The following is a 17,693-nucleotide window of genomic DNA, read 5'->3' on the forward strand; positions in this document are numbered from 1 at the left end:
CCAGCATTCTATTGGTTAAAATTTTGGTAATTTCCAGTTAAAAAAACCCTAAGCATTTTATTTTCTTATTTTTCTTACAAATACAGCCTAAGGGTTAAAAAAATTTTCTTCTTCTCTATAACAATATCAAAAATTTAACTTTCCATAGGTTTCTATTTTTTCTATTATTTTATTTCCTATCTACAGCATACTGTGAGACCATGTACTGTTTTTATGTACTACTACAGTTCAGACAATTTTTGTGAAAAAAGTCATTTGTCATTTGGGTAAACATTCTGAAGTAAGAAAAGTGGGTTTTCGTACATGGTAGCTGTCTAATAAGTGTGTCCTTGGTAGCAAAAGAAAGTTAAACAATACAATAAGAGGTAGTGGTGATAATACTTTATACATACATATATATGTTTATATGTTATATGTTTATGTTTATATGTTATATGTTATATGTTTATATGTTATATGTTTATATGTATATTGATATAGATAGATATTTGAAGAATGGTAGGAAAACATAGTCTTATTTTTAAAGGCAAGAAAGGGCTTTACTGAATGAGTATAATCTTGCATCTTGTTTTCTTTCCAGCATTCTTCTCTCTGCTTTTTTAAAGTCAGAATGTTTTCAAAAGATAAAACTTCTATTTTTTAAACTTATTTTATTGAAGTATAGTTGATTTACAATGCTGTGTTAGTCAAAATATAAAATTCTTTATTTTTATTCTCAAAGGAACCACTTCTAATATTATTAATTCTGTAAATTAGCACTCATTGGAAAGTTTGTGCTTTAGACAAGGTATAATTTTACATTTATATTTATTTCATGCATGGTTTTCAACATAACATCATTTTTATCTGAAGCTAAACTTTAATGGACACTATTCCCTTAAGGTGTAAGATACCAGAGCAGATATTTGGAAACAGGAAAATATATTTCATATTATTACTATTTCATATTATTGTTTCATATTATTACTATTTCATACTGTTTCATATTATTACTATTTATAATTTAAAAATAATTTAATACTTCTTGCCAGAATTTCCTAGAATTTACATTCATTTTAAAAATGCTTACAAGGAAGGCTAAACGTGTGTATGAAACAAGACCTAAAAAACCCTTTGGAGGAGATATATAAGTAAGAGAATTTAGTGTCAGTAAAGAAATGTTGGTCTGTGATTGTGTTAGACAATGCATATGGGAGGTTTCTATTTATACTGAGAGGAATCCATTGCTTCATTAAAAAGTCTGGTGCTGAGACACATAAAAATTTTTAAATGACCACATAACAATTATAACACAGTTCCCCATAATGTTGAACTTTTTTGTTTTTTTAAAGGTTTATATCGTTAACTTATAATTTTTCTTACTACTAATATTCTTCTGACATGGTAATTGCTAGAAAAACATGTTAATGCATTTCAGTGATTGTTGAATGAAGAATATGGAAGGCGTGTATTGTGTTCATCTTCCCTGTGTACCCTATTGCAGCTAAGTTTTCAGTGTTACAGCTAATTTGAAGGCCCATTACAGAGAAAGCCCTTTATAATAGGGGCTGGAGACGAACGTATAGTGTTTACAGACAGACAAGACTTGGGTTCCAATCTGGGATCTGCTACTTCTTAGTTGCAGCTTGGTCAAGCTATTTCATCTCTGTGAAGCTCAGTTTCTTCGTGTAATGGGTGGGAGGACAGTGCAGATAATACCTATCTCATTAGTTGTTGTGAGAATGAAGGAAATAACATTTGTAAGGTTCTTGGCATACAGTGATCTAGTAACTGTTATCTGTACTTTCTTTCACTGCTCTAGCTCTTTGGAATTTTCCCAGGGTCTTATTTCAGTAACACTTTATGGGAGAGAAGAAACTGGATTTAAATTTGTTTTTTAATTATTTAAAAGTATTACTCAAACTTATCCTTTTCTATTGTATTTTCAGCTCAATTCAACCTTCCAGAATTGGAACTATACTGTTTATGTGGTTAATATCAGGTAAATGACAGAGTAAATTGAGAAATTAAAAGTAGTGTCTAATCTAATACTTCTGTCTCCCTCTCTCTCTCCCCCCCTCTCTCTGGTTATTCCTGCACACACATACATGTAAGTACAGACATACACACACACCATATTCATAATCTTTCTAAAACAACTCTATATTATATCATTTCTTTGCACAAAAAGCTTCAATGATGCAGCAATGGTTTTAAAAATTTTGATTGTAGATACCAATCATTTTTTAAAATGTAGTTTGTACTTCCAAAATATATTTGTGATTTTAAATAAATTGTATATATGCATGTGTGTATATTACTTAACCAATATATTATGTTATAATGTATCATAAACTGAGAGGATAATTAAATATAAATGGAAGTTCTGTTACTTGCTTCTCACACCCCAGTAGATCATCTAGAGCACCCCCTGGGTTGCAGGCACCCCAGTTTGGAGACGATTTTTCTACAAGATAAGACATCTACAGTCTGATTGCAACTTGGCCTTTCAAAATTATCTTTCACTAATCTTCTATTTAAACACTCCACTGAATCTCTAGTAGATATTGTCATTCACCTGTCTTCCTCTGCACCTTGTTTTTACAGTTTTATACTTAAATTAGTTTCTAAAGTGTATTTGATGAACCCTAAACATGTTTTCTGTGAACCTAAGAGATGTAATAACACAGAAAAAGGGATCAAAAAGTCAAATTAGTTCAGGAGCTAAATTATTAAACAAACTGAAGCAAGTTTCTGTATATCCAAGCATCTCAGGTTCTTTCGTGTACTGATATGCATCATGAATCTTAGAGAGAGAGAGAGAAGGCACGTAGCTGTCAAGCTTTATTTGACCATGGAGCTGTTTCGTCTCAGGCATATGAAAGAACTAGGACCTCAGAACACACATTTGCAAACACTGACTTAGAATGTCCTTTCTGCCTCTTTCTCTCACGTCCTCAAATTTTGTTGTTGATCGTGCAGCAGATGAAGCTGATAATGAATGTACTTATTTGTATTTTTAGTTTTCACCTGAGCACTGGAGAGGACAAGATTAAAGTGAGGAGAAGCATTGTGAATGATCAAAGGTAACGCTGGCAACGTCTTGCAGAAAATGTAACATCTTTCTCTTGCTCTCTGCTTTGACTGTCTGGTAGAGAAATGAAATCAGTGCGGTAGGAGAGAAACATTTCAATCCAGTGGCATATTTAAATTATGTCTTTATCTCTAGTGGACAGTCTTCTTTTTTTTCCTGTAGTTAAAACTGTAATATAGCAAACTGGGTAGAAATGTACATCTGATAAAAAATAATTCAGAAGTAGAACATTTGTTAGTTTTAGTATTTCCAGTTTATGATAACCAATTACCTCTTATTTGAAATTTCAGAGACCTTCAAAGAAAGAAAATAATTATAGTGTTATTTCAAGTAAGGTACTTATGTACAATAGCATCTAATAATATGGGTGATAGATGCTGAGATATTTTCAGCATTCAAAGCCATCGGCTAATTTTCTGAAGTCTTCATTTATAAATTTATATCAAGGTCATGACTTATGCAGGCAGGTAATTTAATGGCTATGTTCACCATATGTAATAGTTGGCACTTAAAGGCCAACTGTTCTTAAAAAATAATGTAAACTCCTACATGAAATAAATGTAGTTGTGTTCAGGTAATATATTGCATCTCCACAGAATAAAAATATTAGTTGAAAAGCAAAAGTTCACATCTCTTACTCAGTTTCAATTGACTGAATTAATATTATGTATTTACAACTATAATGATGGAATACATCTCTTTTCAGGTGATACATTCTTACTATGAGAAGCTAGTAATAAAATTTCATATGAGAGTTGACTAGAGAGTTTTCTTATTTTTTTTTCTTTTTCTATTCAGCATTAGAAAAACACGTCTTTAAGATTATATTTCAAACTTATTTCTGTAAGTATTCAACAGACTGGATTGGGCCACCTGGTTAGGGAAAGTTGTTTTTTATTTTCTGGAATTGTTCCTTTTCCTTTGTGATCTAAAGAACAAATAATGTATTTAATGTATTTTAACACTGTATTCTTGATGGTAACAGGACTTTTCTCCTCTATTTAGGCAAATAATTTCTTTTTTCCAAACCTTACTGCTAGATCGTATTGAGCCTTGAATAATGGATCCAGTGATGATCTGGATCCCTTTGCTGGACACTTTGTCTTGCGGTCGTGGCAGCCCTAGTTCAGGGTATCTCCAATGGTATACCCTCTGCAGAGGGCTCAAACTCAGATTCTAACAGTGCCATTTTATAAGAAGAGCCAAATAACATATTTCTCGGAAGTATAAATATATTAAACCAATGCTTCTTGGAAGCATAATCCTCATCCTCATTGTAACCTTCACCGCAGTGTCTCCTTACATTTGCACAGCACTTTATGATTCCAAGCACTGTCACATTCACTGGCTCATTGGCTTCCCTCTCCCAATTACTCCCTGACATAGATAAGGCAGGTAACATCCTGCCCTTTCAACCAGTGACAAAACTAAGACCCAGTGAGCTGCCCAAGATCAACCAACCAATATGAAAAGCCGGGATTTCTGGCTTCGTGCTGCCATGCTGTAGTCCCACCTAAAGTGATTTCTTCTACTACCTGACAATACTAAAATCAGCCGTCATGAATATGTGTCAGCACCTTCGAAACTCTTGTTCAAACAACATTTAAGTTCATGGAATCTCCGTTTCCTGTCTGTCAAACCAATGGGTAATTTTACAGAAAATTATAGGGAGAATGAACTTAGACAATGTCTATGGGAAAATCCACACATTTTGCTTTTCTTTGGTATGAACTCCGGCATTGCTTTAAAATTTGTTCTTACTGGTTTTACCTCCATTTCTTTCTTTCTGCTCGCTGTTTCTTTTATGTTCATGGATGAACTTTTATAGTCTCTCATAGTTTTTGTCCAAACAACAATCTACTAGTCTTCACACACGCTCTTTTCCCAACCTTTTCTTTCAATCAGATTGTTACACTTAACACAGACCCTAGCTGTAGATAATGCTATCATACTCTATTACCTAGACAGACAGGAAACCAAAGCTGCAGAGACTGGTTTATTCAAATAAAGAACAATTGATAGTAACAACAGATAGAACTGGACTTTACAGAACCATAAAATAGTTTCAGTTTCCAGGATGAGAGAGGAAAGCAACACAGATAAGACCTGTGAAAACGCACGGTCATTCTTGAATTGCTGAATTTGGGTCAGTACCATCCACATTGTACTGTGTTCTCAACCTTCAAAGGAAGTGAAAGGTCATATTCCCAACTATAAGTTCTCAGTTACTGGAGTGGCAAAGGTTAGTTTCCAACAATAATTTAATCAAGGGATACTTTTTTCTAATAGGCCGTTGAACAAATTATTAAGCTATCACAATTCACCATTATATTTCACATCTATGTTTGTCTCATCCTGAAACATGACTCATATATGAACATTAAGCAGTAAATGATGTTAGAGATAAATAGCTTTTCAGAGTGAATTATGAGAATTGTGAAGTATGTTGTCCTTGAGATTAGCACAGATAGGGAAAAAATAGGGCCACTTTTAAATTTCACCTAACCTTGAATAGCAAACATTTCACTTATTTTTCTTTTTTTAAGCATCACAAATATGTTACTACTCTATTTCATTTATACTGATACCCACAGAATTTCATAAATAAAATATGCTACTGCCTCTCCACTGAGGACGTCATAGTAACACAGTTCTACTGAGTTCACTTGGGCATCTTTTGATTTCTGCTCTCGACTACAGCTGTGATTACAATAGAAGAGAAAATTATATTACTTCAAATAGTAGAACCAAAGTTTTGGTGGGGCTTTTAGGATATGTCTCTGCTTTCCATAGAGATATTTTCTTTTTAAAGACATGCAGGGTCAGGCAGTCTATAAACTTCTTCAGTGATATGCTGACCAATCACTGAGTGAATTTCAAGTACTTATTTTGTAACTTTTCAGCGTACAAAGTACTAGTAAATACTTCATGGAGATAGAAAATCATTTATCACAATTCTGGAAAAATTGTAATGTATTTGTAAACAATAACACTTAATAATTTCAAAAGTTAAAAGTTTAGTCAGATTAGTTGAAATTCTCATTTTGCTTGAAAAACTTTATTTTTTGCTTTAAAGAAACAATGTGGAATTAACCACAAATATGGCCTTTCTTGCATGTATGCTGTAAAACATTACTTAAAAGTATTTCTCAAAAGAAATGGGGTGATATGGTAGATGATACAGGCAGTATCTTATAAAATCTATTCATATTGAGATTTTTTTAACATTATAATTTGTGCAGTGGCAGAAGTCTTTGAGTGCCTTGGCATATTTCTTCAGTCTCAGCACTTTATGGTCACCCTCTTACTACCATATCCAAATGTTCTATTTTTCCACCCAAAAAACAACCAACTGGTCAATAGCACCACCAACAATTCTATCGGAATTGTTTTCCTAGGTTGGTGATTTTGGCCCTTCTAGTTTACAATGCTACCAACAATCCCGATTTAGAAGGAAGAACAATTCAGCAGAAGCTCTTAAGAAATAATGAGTCCCTGGATGAGGGCTTGAGGCTACACAGAGTGAACGTGAGGCGACTGGGTAAGTGCCTTTAATTTTTTTATAATATGTGTTTTATGTGACTACTATCCAGGTTTAATTGAAACAACAACAAAAATATTCTTCCTTTGTGCGTTTGCTTATTTAAAGCTATTTTTTTCTGATGATGAAATTCATCCTATTGGTGACATTGTTAACAAATGGGTGACAAGGTTAGCATAAAAGGTAGTACCTTGATACCTGTGAATCCAAGGGAATGAAAGAGGCAGATGAAAGTTTATACCCTATTTTAGGAACCTATTATGAAAATACTAAGAATATGAGCAAAATGCCAAGATAACCTTGAGCAGAATTGGCTTCAACTTTAGGAATAAAGTGTGTGTGTGTGTGTGTGTGTGTGTGTGTGTGCATTTGGGATCTCTAATGAGGTAAATCTTATAAAAGACTATTTCGTGTTATAAAACATCCTCTTCTCTTATGTTCTCTGTCTCCATTAAAGATACCACCGTCTTTGCTGGAATAGGCCAGAAATCTGGGAGTTATCCTGGACCTAGATTCAGTTCTCACCTGGATGCCATTCACATCCTAAACTCCAGCCACAGGTGTGGTGCTTCGAGCACCTCCCCAAACGTGCAGTGCTCTTTTTTCTGTCTTTGCCCACACTTCTCTCCTCTCCTCTCACTGCCCACCTGATGATCAACGATATAGTATTAAGGACAGTCCAAAGTCACCTCTTCTATGAAGCCTCTTCTGACATCATCATGTATGAATAGATATCGCTGTCTTGGAGACTCCACTTCAAGCTGTCCACAGCTTCATATATTTTCTTTAAACAGGAATTTCCCCTGGCTTGAGAACACATCTTATTTTTCTAACACCCTCACTTCCTACCTCCCCCCAGCAACCAGCATATCCCCCAACCCTTAAATACTTGAATAAATAAACAAATGAGGCTTGATGGGTGTATTTTAGAAAAGTAAATGATCAAAATATGGATAACAAAAAATAACATTATCATTCTAATGTTATGATGACAGTTGATTAGGTATATTAGTAGAGCTCAAAAGAAAGGGAAACTTTGACACATTTCCTTATACACACATGCAGGAGGTTGAAGTGGGGGAAGCAGCTATTCCTCAGCCTCTAAGAGCAGAATTATGGCTGAGGCCAGAATCACAATGTAATAAAGAAGCAGGCATCTTTGCTTCTGTGAGAAACCACCCATCTCTAATGTGTCAACATACACAGTTACAGTCAGCCCCCCATTTCCACGGGTTCTGCATCTGTAGATTCAACCAACCTTGGATCAAAAATATTTGGGGGGGGGGCTTCCCTGGTGGTGCAGTGGTTGAAAGTCCGCCTGCCGATGCAGGGGACACAGGTTCGTGCCCTGGTCCGGGAAGATCCCACATGCCGTGGAGCGGTTAGGCCCGTGAGCCATGGCCGCTGAGCCTGCGCGTCCGGAGCCTGTGCTCTGCAACGGGAGAGGCCACAACAGTGAGAGGCCTGAGTACTACACAAAAAAAAATATATAAATATTTGGGGGAAAAAATTCAGAAAGTTCCAGAAATCAAAACTTGAAATATACATTATATTTAAAACTATTTACATAGCTTTTACACAGTATTTGTTATTATAAGTAATCTAGCGATGATTTAAAGTATACAGGAGGATGTGCATAGGTTATTGCAAATATTACACCATTTTACACAAGGGACATGAGCTTCCTCAGATTTTGTTGTCTTGTGTGTGTTTCTGTGTTGGAGGGTGTGTTTCCTGGAACCAGTCGCTCGAGGATACTGAGGGATGGATGTATATGGAACTCGTTGAGGTTAAAGAATGCAAATCATCATTATCGTCATCAACAACAGCAGTTTCTGAGCCTCTGTGGGAAAATGCTTGTTTATTTAATAAACAGAGCTTCTTGGGGATGAGCAGAGTACAAACGCTGCCCTTTCACACATAAGGGCCTCCACAGAGAAGGAGCTTGACGACTGGTAGTTTGTACGTGGCAAAGGAGCCTCATGAGGACCAACCTTATCTCTGTCCTCAGAGGCTGAGGAATTACTTAGACAAGTAATTTATACCACTTAATTTAAATTCTATACTTTATTGTTCTTCTGCAAGTGGGTCTATAAAGAAAAATTTCCACCAATTGGAAAAAAAACTCAGAATATAAATGGGAAAGTTATTTAAATGTTCAGTTGGTGGCTACAATACTGGTTCCCAGTAGTCTTAGTGTAACTTACTATTTTTGAGTACTGAAATACGAGATTTTGTTGTTGCTGTTGATATAGTGCTTTTATTTTGATATTTTTTAAGTGTAAAATCTGAGTGATTTATGTCATAAAACTCGCCTGGAGAGTTTTCAAACAACAGGTGGGATGATTTGAAGATGAAGGCATGTGTGTACGATGTGTGGCCTACAGGTGTCTTCTTGTCATTCCCCCAGCAAACTTCCAGGTGAAATATGCTTTCAGAGCAGCTAGAAAATGTTTCCATAAAATATGCTAGCAACTCAATGACAACACTATTGAGGCACTATTTTATAGGCTTTCCCCTTTGAAAAAGATTAAATTACATTTTGAATTTTTCAGGACAGTTTTCAGTTTATGTAGTTTTTTTTTTAAATAAACCTCTGTTTTACTAATTTTATCTACTAATGATTTACATTAGAATGATATTATAAGTTTCATGTTTATACTTGCATAAGTGTGTTTTTTTATTTGATAGTTTTGTAACATGTAATTTAAAATATGAAATGTAGTTAACATTTATTTTTCATAACTTCTAAACTTTTACAAATTCTGAACATAAAAACCTAGTATTTTGGTATTGCATGGAATAAATACCTAATCACCAACATTGTTGTCTTGTTCTCATCTTGCACCTCTAATTTCAAAATATAGGTTAATATTTCTCATATTTTCACATAGGTATATGTCATGATGATGAGGACCCCAAAGGCTATAAATGGCCAGCCATCCAACCTTCTGTATACAATGCTCCCTGTCCAGGGAAGCCGGGCTTCTATGCTTCACGGACATGGTAATACTTTCTTTTTTTTTTAATATTTATTTAGTTTATTTATTTATTTGGTTGTGCCTTGTCTTAGTTGCAGCAGGTGGGCTCCTTAGTTGCGGCAGGCAGGCTCCTTAGTTGCGGCATGCATGTGGGATCTAGTTCCCTGATCAGGGATCGAAACTGGGCCTCATGCATTGGGAGTGTGGAGTCTTATCCACTGTGCCACCTGGGAAGTCCCTGACTCTTGCCAGCAAATTCCATGTAACCTACCTTCCCAGGGTTACAGGTGTTGCACCGTAGTTCCCGTGCAGTGTATATTAATTGGAAAGAAGGGCGGGAATCTCTGTTGTGTATGTGAAATCCATGTGAGGTAAAGACAAGACAGGTAGGTTACCAAGAAAAGCCTTTCTTTTCTCTCTCCAAGAAACATGCTAATTTAGGCTTCTCCAAAGAAAGACAGAGCAATTTGGAAACCAGAGGGTGGTTTTAGAGCAAAGCACCTTATGTGTGGATGAACAAACTCACAGCCTCATAGCATACATCTGACATTCTGAGTCTTTTTAACTTTTTGGAGTGGTTACTGTTGGAAGGGGAAAGAGACAGTAAGGGAATAAAGACAAGATCCAGGTTAGGGCAGTCTGCTAGTGGAGACTGTTAGGGTGTGGATTTTTCCTAAATATTGAACGGAAACCTCAGACAAGTTGACTGCAGAGGATTCACCGAATAACAAGTCAGATCTAGTTCCTCACCCTCCACCCTCCTTCAGTTAGAGTTTTCTTGCAGGGAAATTCATACACTGAAACTGCCCACATAGAAATACTTTGTCCCCACTGCTTGGTTTGACACGTGGTGGAGAGGAAAGAAAGGGGCTTCAGAGCCTTGCGGACATGGATTTGAATCCTAGCTCTACCTCTTCCTGGCTGTGAGACCTTGGAAAATTCCTTGATTTAGCTAAGTCTATTTCTTCATCTCTAAAATGTGGATTATAATCTGCTTTACAGAGTTAAATGAAATCAAAATGAGATTTTATCTGGAAAGCTCTTAAAGCAGTACTTGATCCACGTTACCAACTATGCTTTTAACCTTAGTAACCTGATGTAGCCTAGGTTACAATAGGCTATTGCTAGTATTTTGTTTCCCTGATGCATGCACCTGATTTTTTTTCCAATAAGAACTTTTAATATGAGCTTTATGTCAATGTATTATAGTCTTATCTTCAAATGAAACTTACCTAGATGTTAAGGGAAATTCTAAAGCTTATTATTAAGTAATTTTTGTCAGCTATAGTGTCATTTATGCCAAATATTTAAAATACCATTTTTGTTTGTTTGTTTTATAGTCATCATGACCCTGCCAACACATCTCTAGCTTACTGGGGTCCTCCTGATATCTCCAATTGCTCAAGTAAGTGAGAGATTTGTCTTCATTTCTCAAAGGCAAAATGAGATGACCTCGAGCTTCACGGTTTTCATCCTCTTCAAACATGTTCTTCTGTTCTGTGATACCACTGTAATATTAAAAGCTAAGCAAATGATTGCTTCACTCAAGATAGAAAATACTGTTTTGCCTCATTGTGACTTTCTGTTCTATTCATTCTGTAGGAGATTAAAAATCATAATAAAATTTTGGAGAAGAGAATATATAAATTAAAATTTGTATCAATGTTTTATAGTTCTGTATTTTTTTAAGCAGCAAATATATACTTATTTAGTGATTCTGGGGGTATCTCTCTTAGAACCATTTGTGAATATTGGTCCCTCCAAGTTATTTACCTAAGTTGCTTAAAAGCACAATTTGTGTCTTACTAAAGAGAGAAATTAGTTTCTGAGTATAAAGAAATACTGTTGTCCTGTTCATATTGTGGTAAGGGGTACACACAGGAAACGTGATTTGCTACTTTACTATGAAGTGAAATACCATACTATGTTTTGGATTCCTGGAAATGCTCATAATACACAGGTAAAACTCTATGTTGTTCTTCTGCCATTTTTTAGGTGAAGCAAATGAAGTTGCCAATCAGATTTTAAATTTAACTGGTGATGGGCAGACATTAAACTCAGCCAATATCACCAGCATCGTAGAACAGGTCAAAAGGATTGTAAATAAAGAAGAAAACATTGATATAACGCTTGGCTCAACTTTAATGAATATATTTTCTAATATCTTAACCAGTCCAGACAGAGACTTGCTTGAGTCTTCTTCTGAGTAAGTTTGTTTGTTTGTTTTCTTCTGGAGAGTAAAATTTATTGGATACACATGTTGTTATACAATTTCTCACAGATCTGAATGCTTGGTGCCCAGCTTTCATAATTTAAATCTCTAGAAGATCCATTGATATTTCCCAAGATCATTCACAGAATAAACTTCAAAGTTCTGTTTTTGATTTTGGTTTTTTTTTTTCTGAGAAAATCATTTACAAATTGATTGGGATTGTCGATCTGGATAGATAATAGTCCCAGAAAGACATAATTGGGGGCTTCCCTGGTGGCGCAGTGGTTGAGAGTCCACCTGCCAATGCAGGGGACACGGGTTCGTGCCCCAGTCTGGGAAGATCCCACATGCCGCGGAGCGGCTGGGCCTGTGAGCCATGGCCGCTGAGCCTGTGCGTCCAGAGCCTGTGCTCCGCAATGGGAGAGGCCACAACTGTGAGAGGCCCGCGTACCGCAAAAAAAAAAAAAAAGACATAATTGGTATTTCATTTTACATCTGAAAAATGTTTACATCTGAAAAATGTTAACTGGTGTTAATTCAAAATATAAACTGTTATATATATATATATATAAATTTATGACACTTCTTTTTGCTTGTAAAGGAGACAGTTAGCAGTCAGCTCACATATTTTAGGCATAACTTGGTCGCCGTAGGTCACTATCCTACAGACTGTGACACAAAACTGCCACACCTCTGTGACTGTTATACTTCTGAAATGAAAATGCCTAGGGCAGGGTGAAATATACCTATTTTTACACAATTCAGTTTGTATCCAATTATTTCAGTTAGCGTGTTAGTATTAAGATATTTAATTTTTTCTGTTTCCTTCCTTTCAACCAAATTTCTTTGATGAAAATTTTGTCTTTGTTAAAATGTATTCCCTAACTTACCTTATGCACATAACAATTACAAACTTTTTTTACAGGGCCTTGCAATTCAAAAAATACTTTTATCATGTTATCTCCTTTGATTCTCACTCAGTTATGAAGTAGGAAGGGTATTTTTCATATGAGGAAAGAAAGGCTAAAACAGATGAAAAACAGAATATTTGTTTAGGATGACTTAATTGTTGCTTTTCCTTAAAGCACGTATTTCTCTTAAGGATGAATTTATCACCACGATTCAGTGTTTTAACTGATGTTATTGTGGTTTGGGGGAATGTTGTGGGTATTCATGTTAAGATGAAAAAGTTTAAGGACAATTTTATTTGGTTTGTATTTTGTCCTGCAGGAAATCACATGTGTGCAAGTACCTAAAATGTGTCACTTAACAGTGGTATTATTTGTCATTTCTTTAGAGCTTTAAAAACAATTGATGAATTGGCCTTCAAGATAGACCTACATAGCACATCGCATGTGAATATCACAACTCGGAATTTGGCTCTTGGAGTATCATCTGTGTCCCCAGAGACCAATGAAATTTCAAATTTTAGCATTGGTCTTCCAAGCAATAATGAATCATATTTCCAGGTAATAAGCCAGTGGTTTCTTTAATTAATTCGACGAATTAAAACCTCTGATCATCTGCTAGTTGCTACTGCAACGACATCTTAGTTCCAGGGGTGGAAGGCTAGTCCGAAGTTTGTTTAACAGCAGTAGTAACCATAAGACATGTGGATGCAGAGAGGAGGTATACTTTCAGTTTACCCTCATCAGGAGGTGATAGTGGAACTAAGCATTAAATTATGAGTGAGTGCCACCCTATTGAGAGTGGGGTATGGGGAGTTGTTCAATCAGAAGATGTTTATTAAGGACACAAAGGTGGGAAGATGCATGGTATATTCTCTTTGCCAGTGGTTCTCAAACTACATTATAATCACCTGGAGGACTTATCAAAACAGATTGCTGGATGCCATCCCCAGAGATTCTAATTTAGTAGATCTGAGTGGATCTCCAAAATTTGCACTTTTAACAAGTTCCCAGATATTGCTGGTACTGCTGGTATGAGGATCGTACTTAGAGAACCAATGGTATAGAAGGCGAGGAATGGCAAGTGATAAGCAGGCTGAACACGAAATCTGGGGCCAGATTAATGGAGATCCTCCCTGACCTGTTCAAGTGATGCTTCAGCAAATAATTTTCAAGTTCCTACTGTGTGCTAGACAGTGTTAGCCACGTGGGCAAATGAAATGATTGAAGCATCACCCTTGACATGGGAGAACACATAAGTGGCATTTAACGCTTCTTAACTGTGGAGATAAACCAAGATAGAATATTTTTTTAAATCTGAATATAAGGAAGAACTTATTTTTCTACTTTGGACCAAAAGCTCTTTTGGGTAATTCTATTCACATTTTAAGAGTGAAAATGTGGTCAGCCTCCGTCTCATTTCAAGTCCATTTGCAGGAAATGGCCTGATCTGTGGGTTCAGTAAAAATGGTACCCAAGAATGTTCAGAAAACTTCAGCTGCTTCCTCTATGCAAAGATACTCATTCTCTGCAAACAAATTAACTCGTCTTTTTTTTTTTTCCTGGTAGTTATTTTTCTGGTAGTGTGTTTTGAGAAAAGCTCAAAATCTATTAAAGTGTAAGTCTAATTCTTATACTTGAAAATGGCAACTGATTTATAGATCTCTCAGTTTGTGTTTAGTTAATGTCAGTGCATATCCCGTTTTGCCCCATTTGCAAAATGCGAATGAGATCCAGGCCTTTGTCTGTAAGGGATTCAGCCTTGAGGGCAGTGACTGTGGCGGAGGTAAAGGGGAGCCCTGGTCCTGGCCAAGTTGATGCTGGCAGTTACTCTCCTGTGGAGTAAAGTTATTCCTGCAATTTAAATATGATTACTCAACTGACATACTCTGTGTGTATGACAGATGGATTTTGAGAGTGGACAAATGGATCCATTGGCTTCTGTAATTTTGCCTCCAAACTTGCTTGAGAACCTGAGTGAAGAAGATTCTGTATTAGTTAAAAGAGCACAGTTTACTTTCTTCAATAAAACTGGACTTTTCCAGGTAAGAGTTCATTACATTATTATTTTTCAATCGTAAATTGAGTGTCATTGCTCAAAAGGAAAGATAAAAGTTCAGATTTCTTGAAAACATATCAAGAGGTATAGAAAAATTAATCTACTGTATTTTCAAAACTGAAAAATTTTAACATAACTGTTTAAATATTTTATTTTAGATAATTATATGCTTATTAATAGGATGTGTTCATTTAAGGTTTTTAAATAAATCAGATTAAGACTTGCATGATACAATTAGAAATGGAATTTGTGGAGAAGTTATTATTTATTATTTCTTTTGTTAAGTATTTTGTGCTCTCCAGCAATTTAGATCTTCAGAGTTAAAGAAATTGTGTGCCAAAGGAAAGATTTTTTTTTTTTTAATTCAGCAGGAAGCACTGTTTACATAATGAGCAGCATTCTTGGCTTTAATCAGTTTTCCCATTAGTATTTCAAATGACCTTTGGCCTTCCCACATCCCCTGAGTAGGGTGGCATTGTGCTGAGCACATATTATCATTTGTATTGGCATCATTTCCAGATACTAGAAAGTCCCCTGCCAGCAAACACTGGTGACCTCTGGTTGCCTTTGAAAGTACAACCCGTTCTGATCAGTTTCACCGAGCCCTTTCAATAAAAGTTACCTATTAAACTGAAGATACCTGTGTATATCAAACAGTGTGACTTATGTAAGAGAGAACTGCAAGTTTCAAAGCCAGTAGAAATGTTTTTAAAAGACTTGTGCCATATGTCATGTTTAGAGGAATGGCAAAGGAGGCTACAGGGAAGTAAAAGGAGGACCATGGAATCATTTACAGTCATTAACTCAAAAATTTAAAAATGTTATCAGCAAATGGTTTAAGAACAAGCTATATAAAAATTTTGAGCAGATTAAGAATGTAATTACATGCAATTGCTCTGAAGGATTTAATAGCTACAAACACGTAAAACTGCATTTGTTAAAGTTACCTGAGGCTTATAACAATGTCGCCTTTAAAAATAATGCAAGAGGACTTCCCTGGCAGTCCAGTGGTTAAGACTCTGCGCTTCCACTGCAGGGGGCAGAGGTTTCCCTGGTTGGGGAACTAAGATCCTGCATGCTGTACAATGCAGCCAAAATAATAATAATAATAATATGAAAAATGTAGTAGGTGTTAGATGATGTGAATGGGGGGGAGGGGGCCATTGAGAGGAGAGGTGGAGCCCAGCCGGAGGAGTTGGGAGAAGTCTTAGCTTTGTAAGAATCTGTCACAGTTTCATTTTGAGTCTCATCTTCTCACGCGATCATTTCTTTCTCCTTTGGCATCTCCCAATCAGCGACATTATTAGGAAACATATGTTTGGTTTTTAAAGTAAATTTATGGCAGACTGAAAAAAATGTAAGGGTTCTATGGTACTCCCCTCACACAGGGAACAGCATAAGAGTATTTTTAAAGGAAAGGCTGGGTATCCCCAAGCCGTAGCCACTTTATTGAGAGAGACCACACAAATGTAATAAAAAGCTATATTCTGGATTCTGAGAGCTAGGTAGCATTTAAGGAATCCTGTATTATTCCAAAACAGCTGATTTATAAGCTGTGGTAGAGAAATTCAGGAGGCTCAACAGGAAACACAAAGGGAAGGAGAAAGTGGTGATGGTCTTGCTGGAGAAACAGTCTACTGGTCCCAGTCATTTTGCAGCACAGATTCACTAATTTGATTTCCTGACATCTTATCTTTGAAGTGGAAGCTACAGATGCCGGCAAGTGTGCAGACAGAGATGGTAAAAGTTCTGGTGGGGCTTTAATCCTGTAGAATTACATCTAGGTTTACGTTAGTAAACACTCAGATTGTTGTCATGGACATGAAAGATGAATTGATTTTTATTTTTCACACCATATTTCCTTGGTACTTCTCTAAAGGAAAACAACTTCATTTATTTTTTAGGATAGGGAAATGATCTAATGATTTCATAGCTTTTTATGAGTATGTATTATTTGTGGGTTTGCATTGTTTCAGATTTTAACTGGCTGGCATCAGCCACAACAGTGAAGAATGAAGTTTTATGAACATCGCCTTAAAGCATTGGTTCATACTGTTCCCTCAATGTATTTATTATAATAAGGGAAATAGCAGAGCTCTTTCAGGAAAGTTAGCAATTTGATCTTATAAACAGGATGTTCTATAACTGAAGATCTTAAGTGTAAAAAGTGCTGACAGATTGCTTATCTTGGAGCACCAAAATAAAATAAAAGTGTGTACTTCTGACTAATACACAATTTTTTTTTCTTTAAAAGGATGTAGGAACCAAGAAAGGCACCTTAGTGAGTTATGTGATGGCATGCAGTATTGGAAACATTACTATCCAGGATCTGAAGGATCCTGTTCGAATTAAAATCAAACATACAAGGACTCAGGTAAGGAAAAGCTACAAATAGCCATGGAACAGAGGCAGACTGTTTGATAGAATTGTGGGGCCTTTTTAAAAATATATGATTAGAAGTAACTAGTACTTTTTTTGCAGGGCGCAGTTTTCCACAAAGGCGAGACCAGCTAGTCAGGTAGTGCCGTAATGTCCTGGTGAACAGTGGCGGCAGGGCAGGGGTGGGATGGGTGAGTTAGTCTTGTCTAGGATTCAGTCATCTGAAAGAGAGTAAGAGTGAAGGAAAGAGTCACACCTTTAGAGAAACAACGTATAATTACTTCAGCTAACTTAGATGTAGATGCACAGTTGTGTCATTAAAGGTTTTGGTTGTCTTTTTAAAGTCAGAGAATACTGAAACTAGGAAAGCAGAAGGGAAATGGGAGAAACAGAAGAGAGTTGACATTTTTTGGGAGCTTAGCAGTTGTCTAAAATCTTGGCAAATGTTGTGCTTTTTTTTTTTTTTTTGCCTCATTACCCTTGCTGTCATCTGTTTATTTGATAAAATTATGTGGGGTTCTTATTGTCTTAAATGGCCCA

At 36.0% G+C, this 17,693-nt stretch overlaps 1 protein-coding gene across 9 annotated transcripts in view; it reads left to right on the plus strand.

Moving 5' to 3' along the window:
• Positions 1–17,693, plus strand: part of ADGRG6 (adhesion G protein-coupled receptor G6) — a 151,546-nt gene that overhangs the window by 85,448 nt on the left and 48,405 nt on the right. For all 9 annotated transcript variants that reach the window (XM_089922065.1, XM_089922061.1, XM_089922067.1 and 6 more), the window contains 9 exons: positions 1,929–1,981; positions 3,003–3,065; positions 6,472–6,614; positions 9,509–9,620; positions 10,936–11,000; positions 11,591–11,801; positions 13,105–13,276; positions 14,620–14,760; positions 17,029–17,148. In XM_089922065.1, coding sequence (XP_089778191.1) covers positions 1,929–1,981; positions 3,003–3,065; positions 6,472–6,614; positions 9,509–9,620; positions 10,936–11,000; positions 11,591–11,801; positions 13,105–13,276; positions 14,620–14,760; positions 17,029–17,148 — 1,080 coding nt within the window. The remainder of the gene's footprint in view (positions 1–1,928; positions 1,982–3,002; positions 3,066–6,471; positions 6,615–9,508; positions 9,621–10,935; positions 11,001–11,590; positions 11,802–13,104; positions 13,277–14,619; positions 14,761–17,028; positions 17,149–17,693) is intronic.

Source organism: Delphinapterus leucas, chromosome 12, assembly GCF_059928025.1.
Source record: "Delphinapterus leucas isolate spDelLeu-1000000601 "Yukka" chromosome 12, BTC_Dleu_Yukka2, whole genome shotgun sequence".
Lineage (NCBI taxonomy): Eukaryota > Metazoa > Chordata > Mammalia > Artiodactyla > Monodontidae > Delphinapterus > Delphinapterus leucas.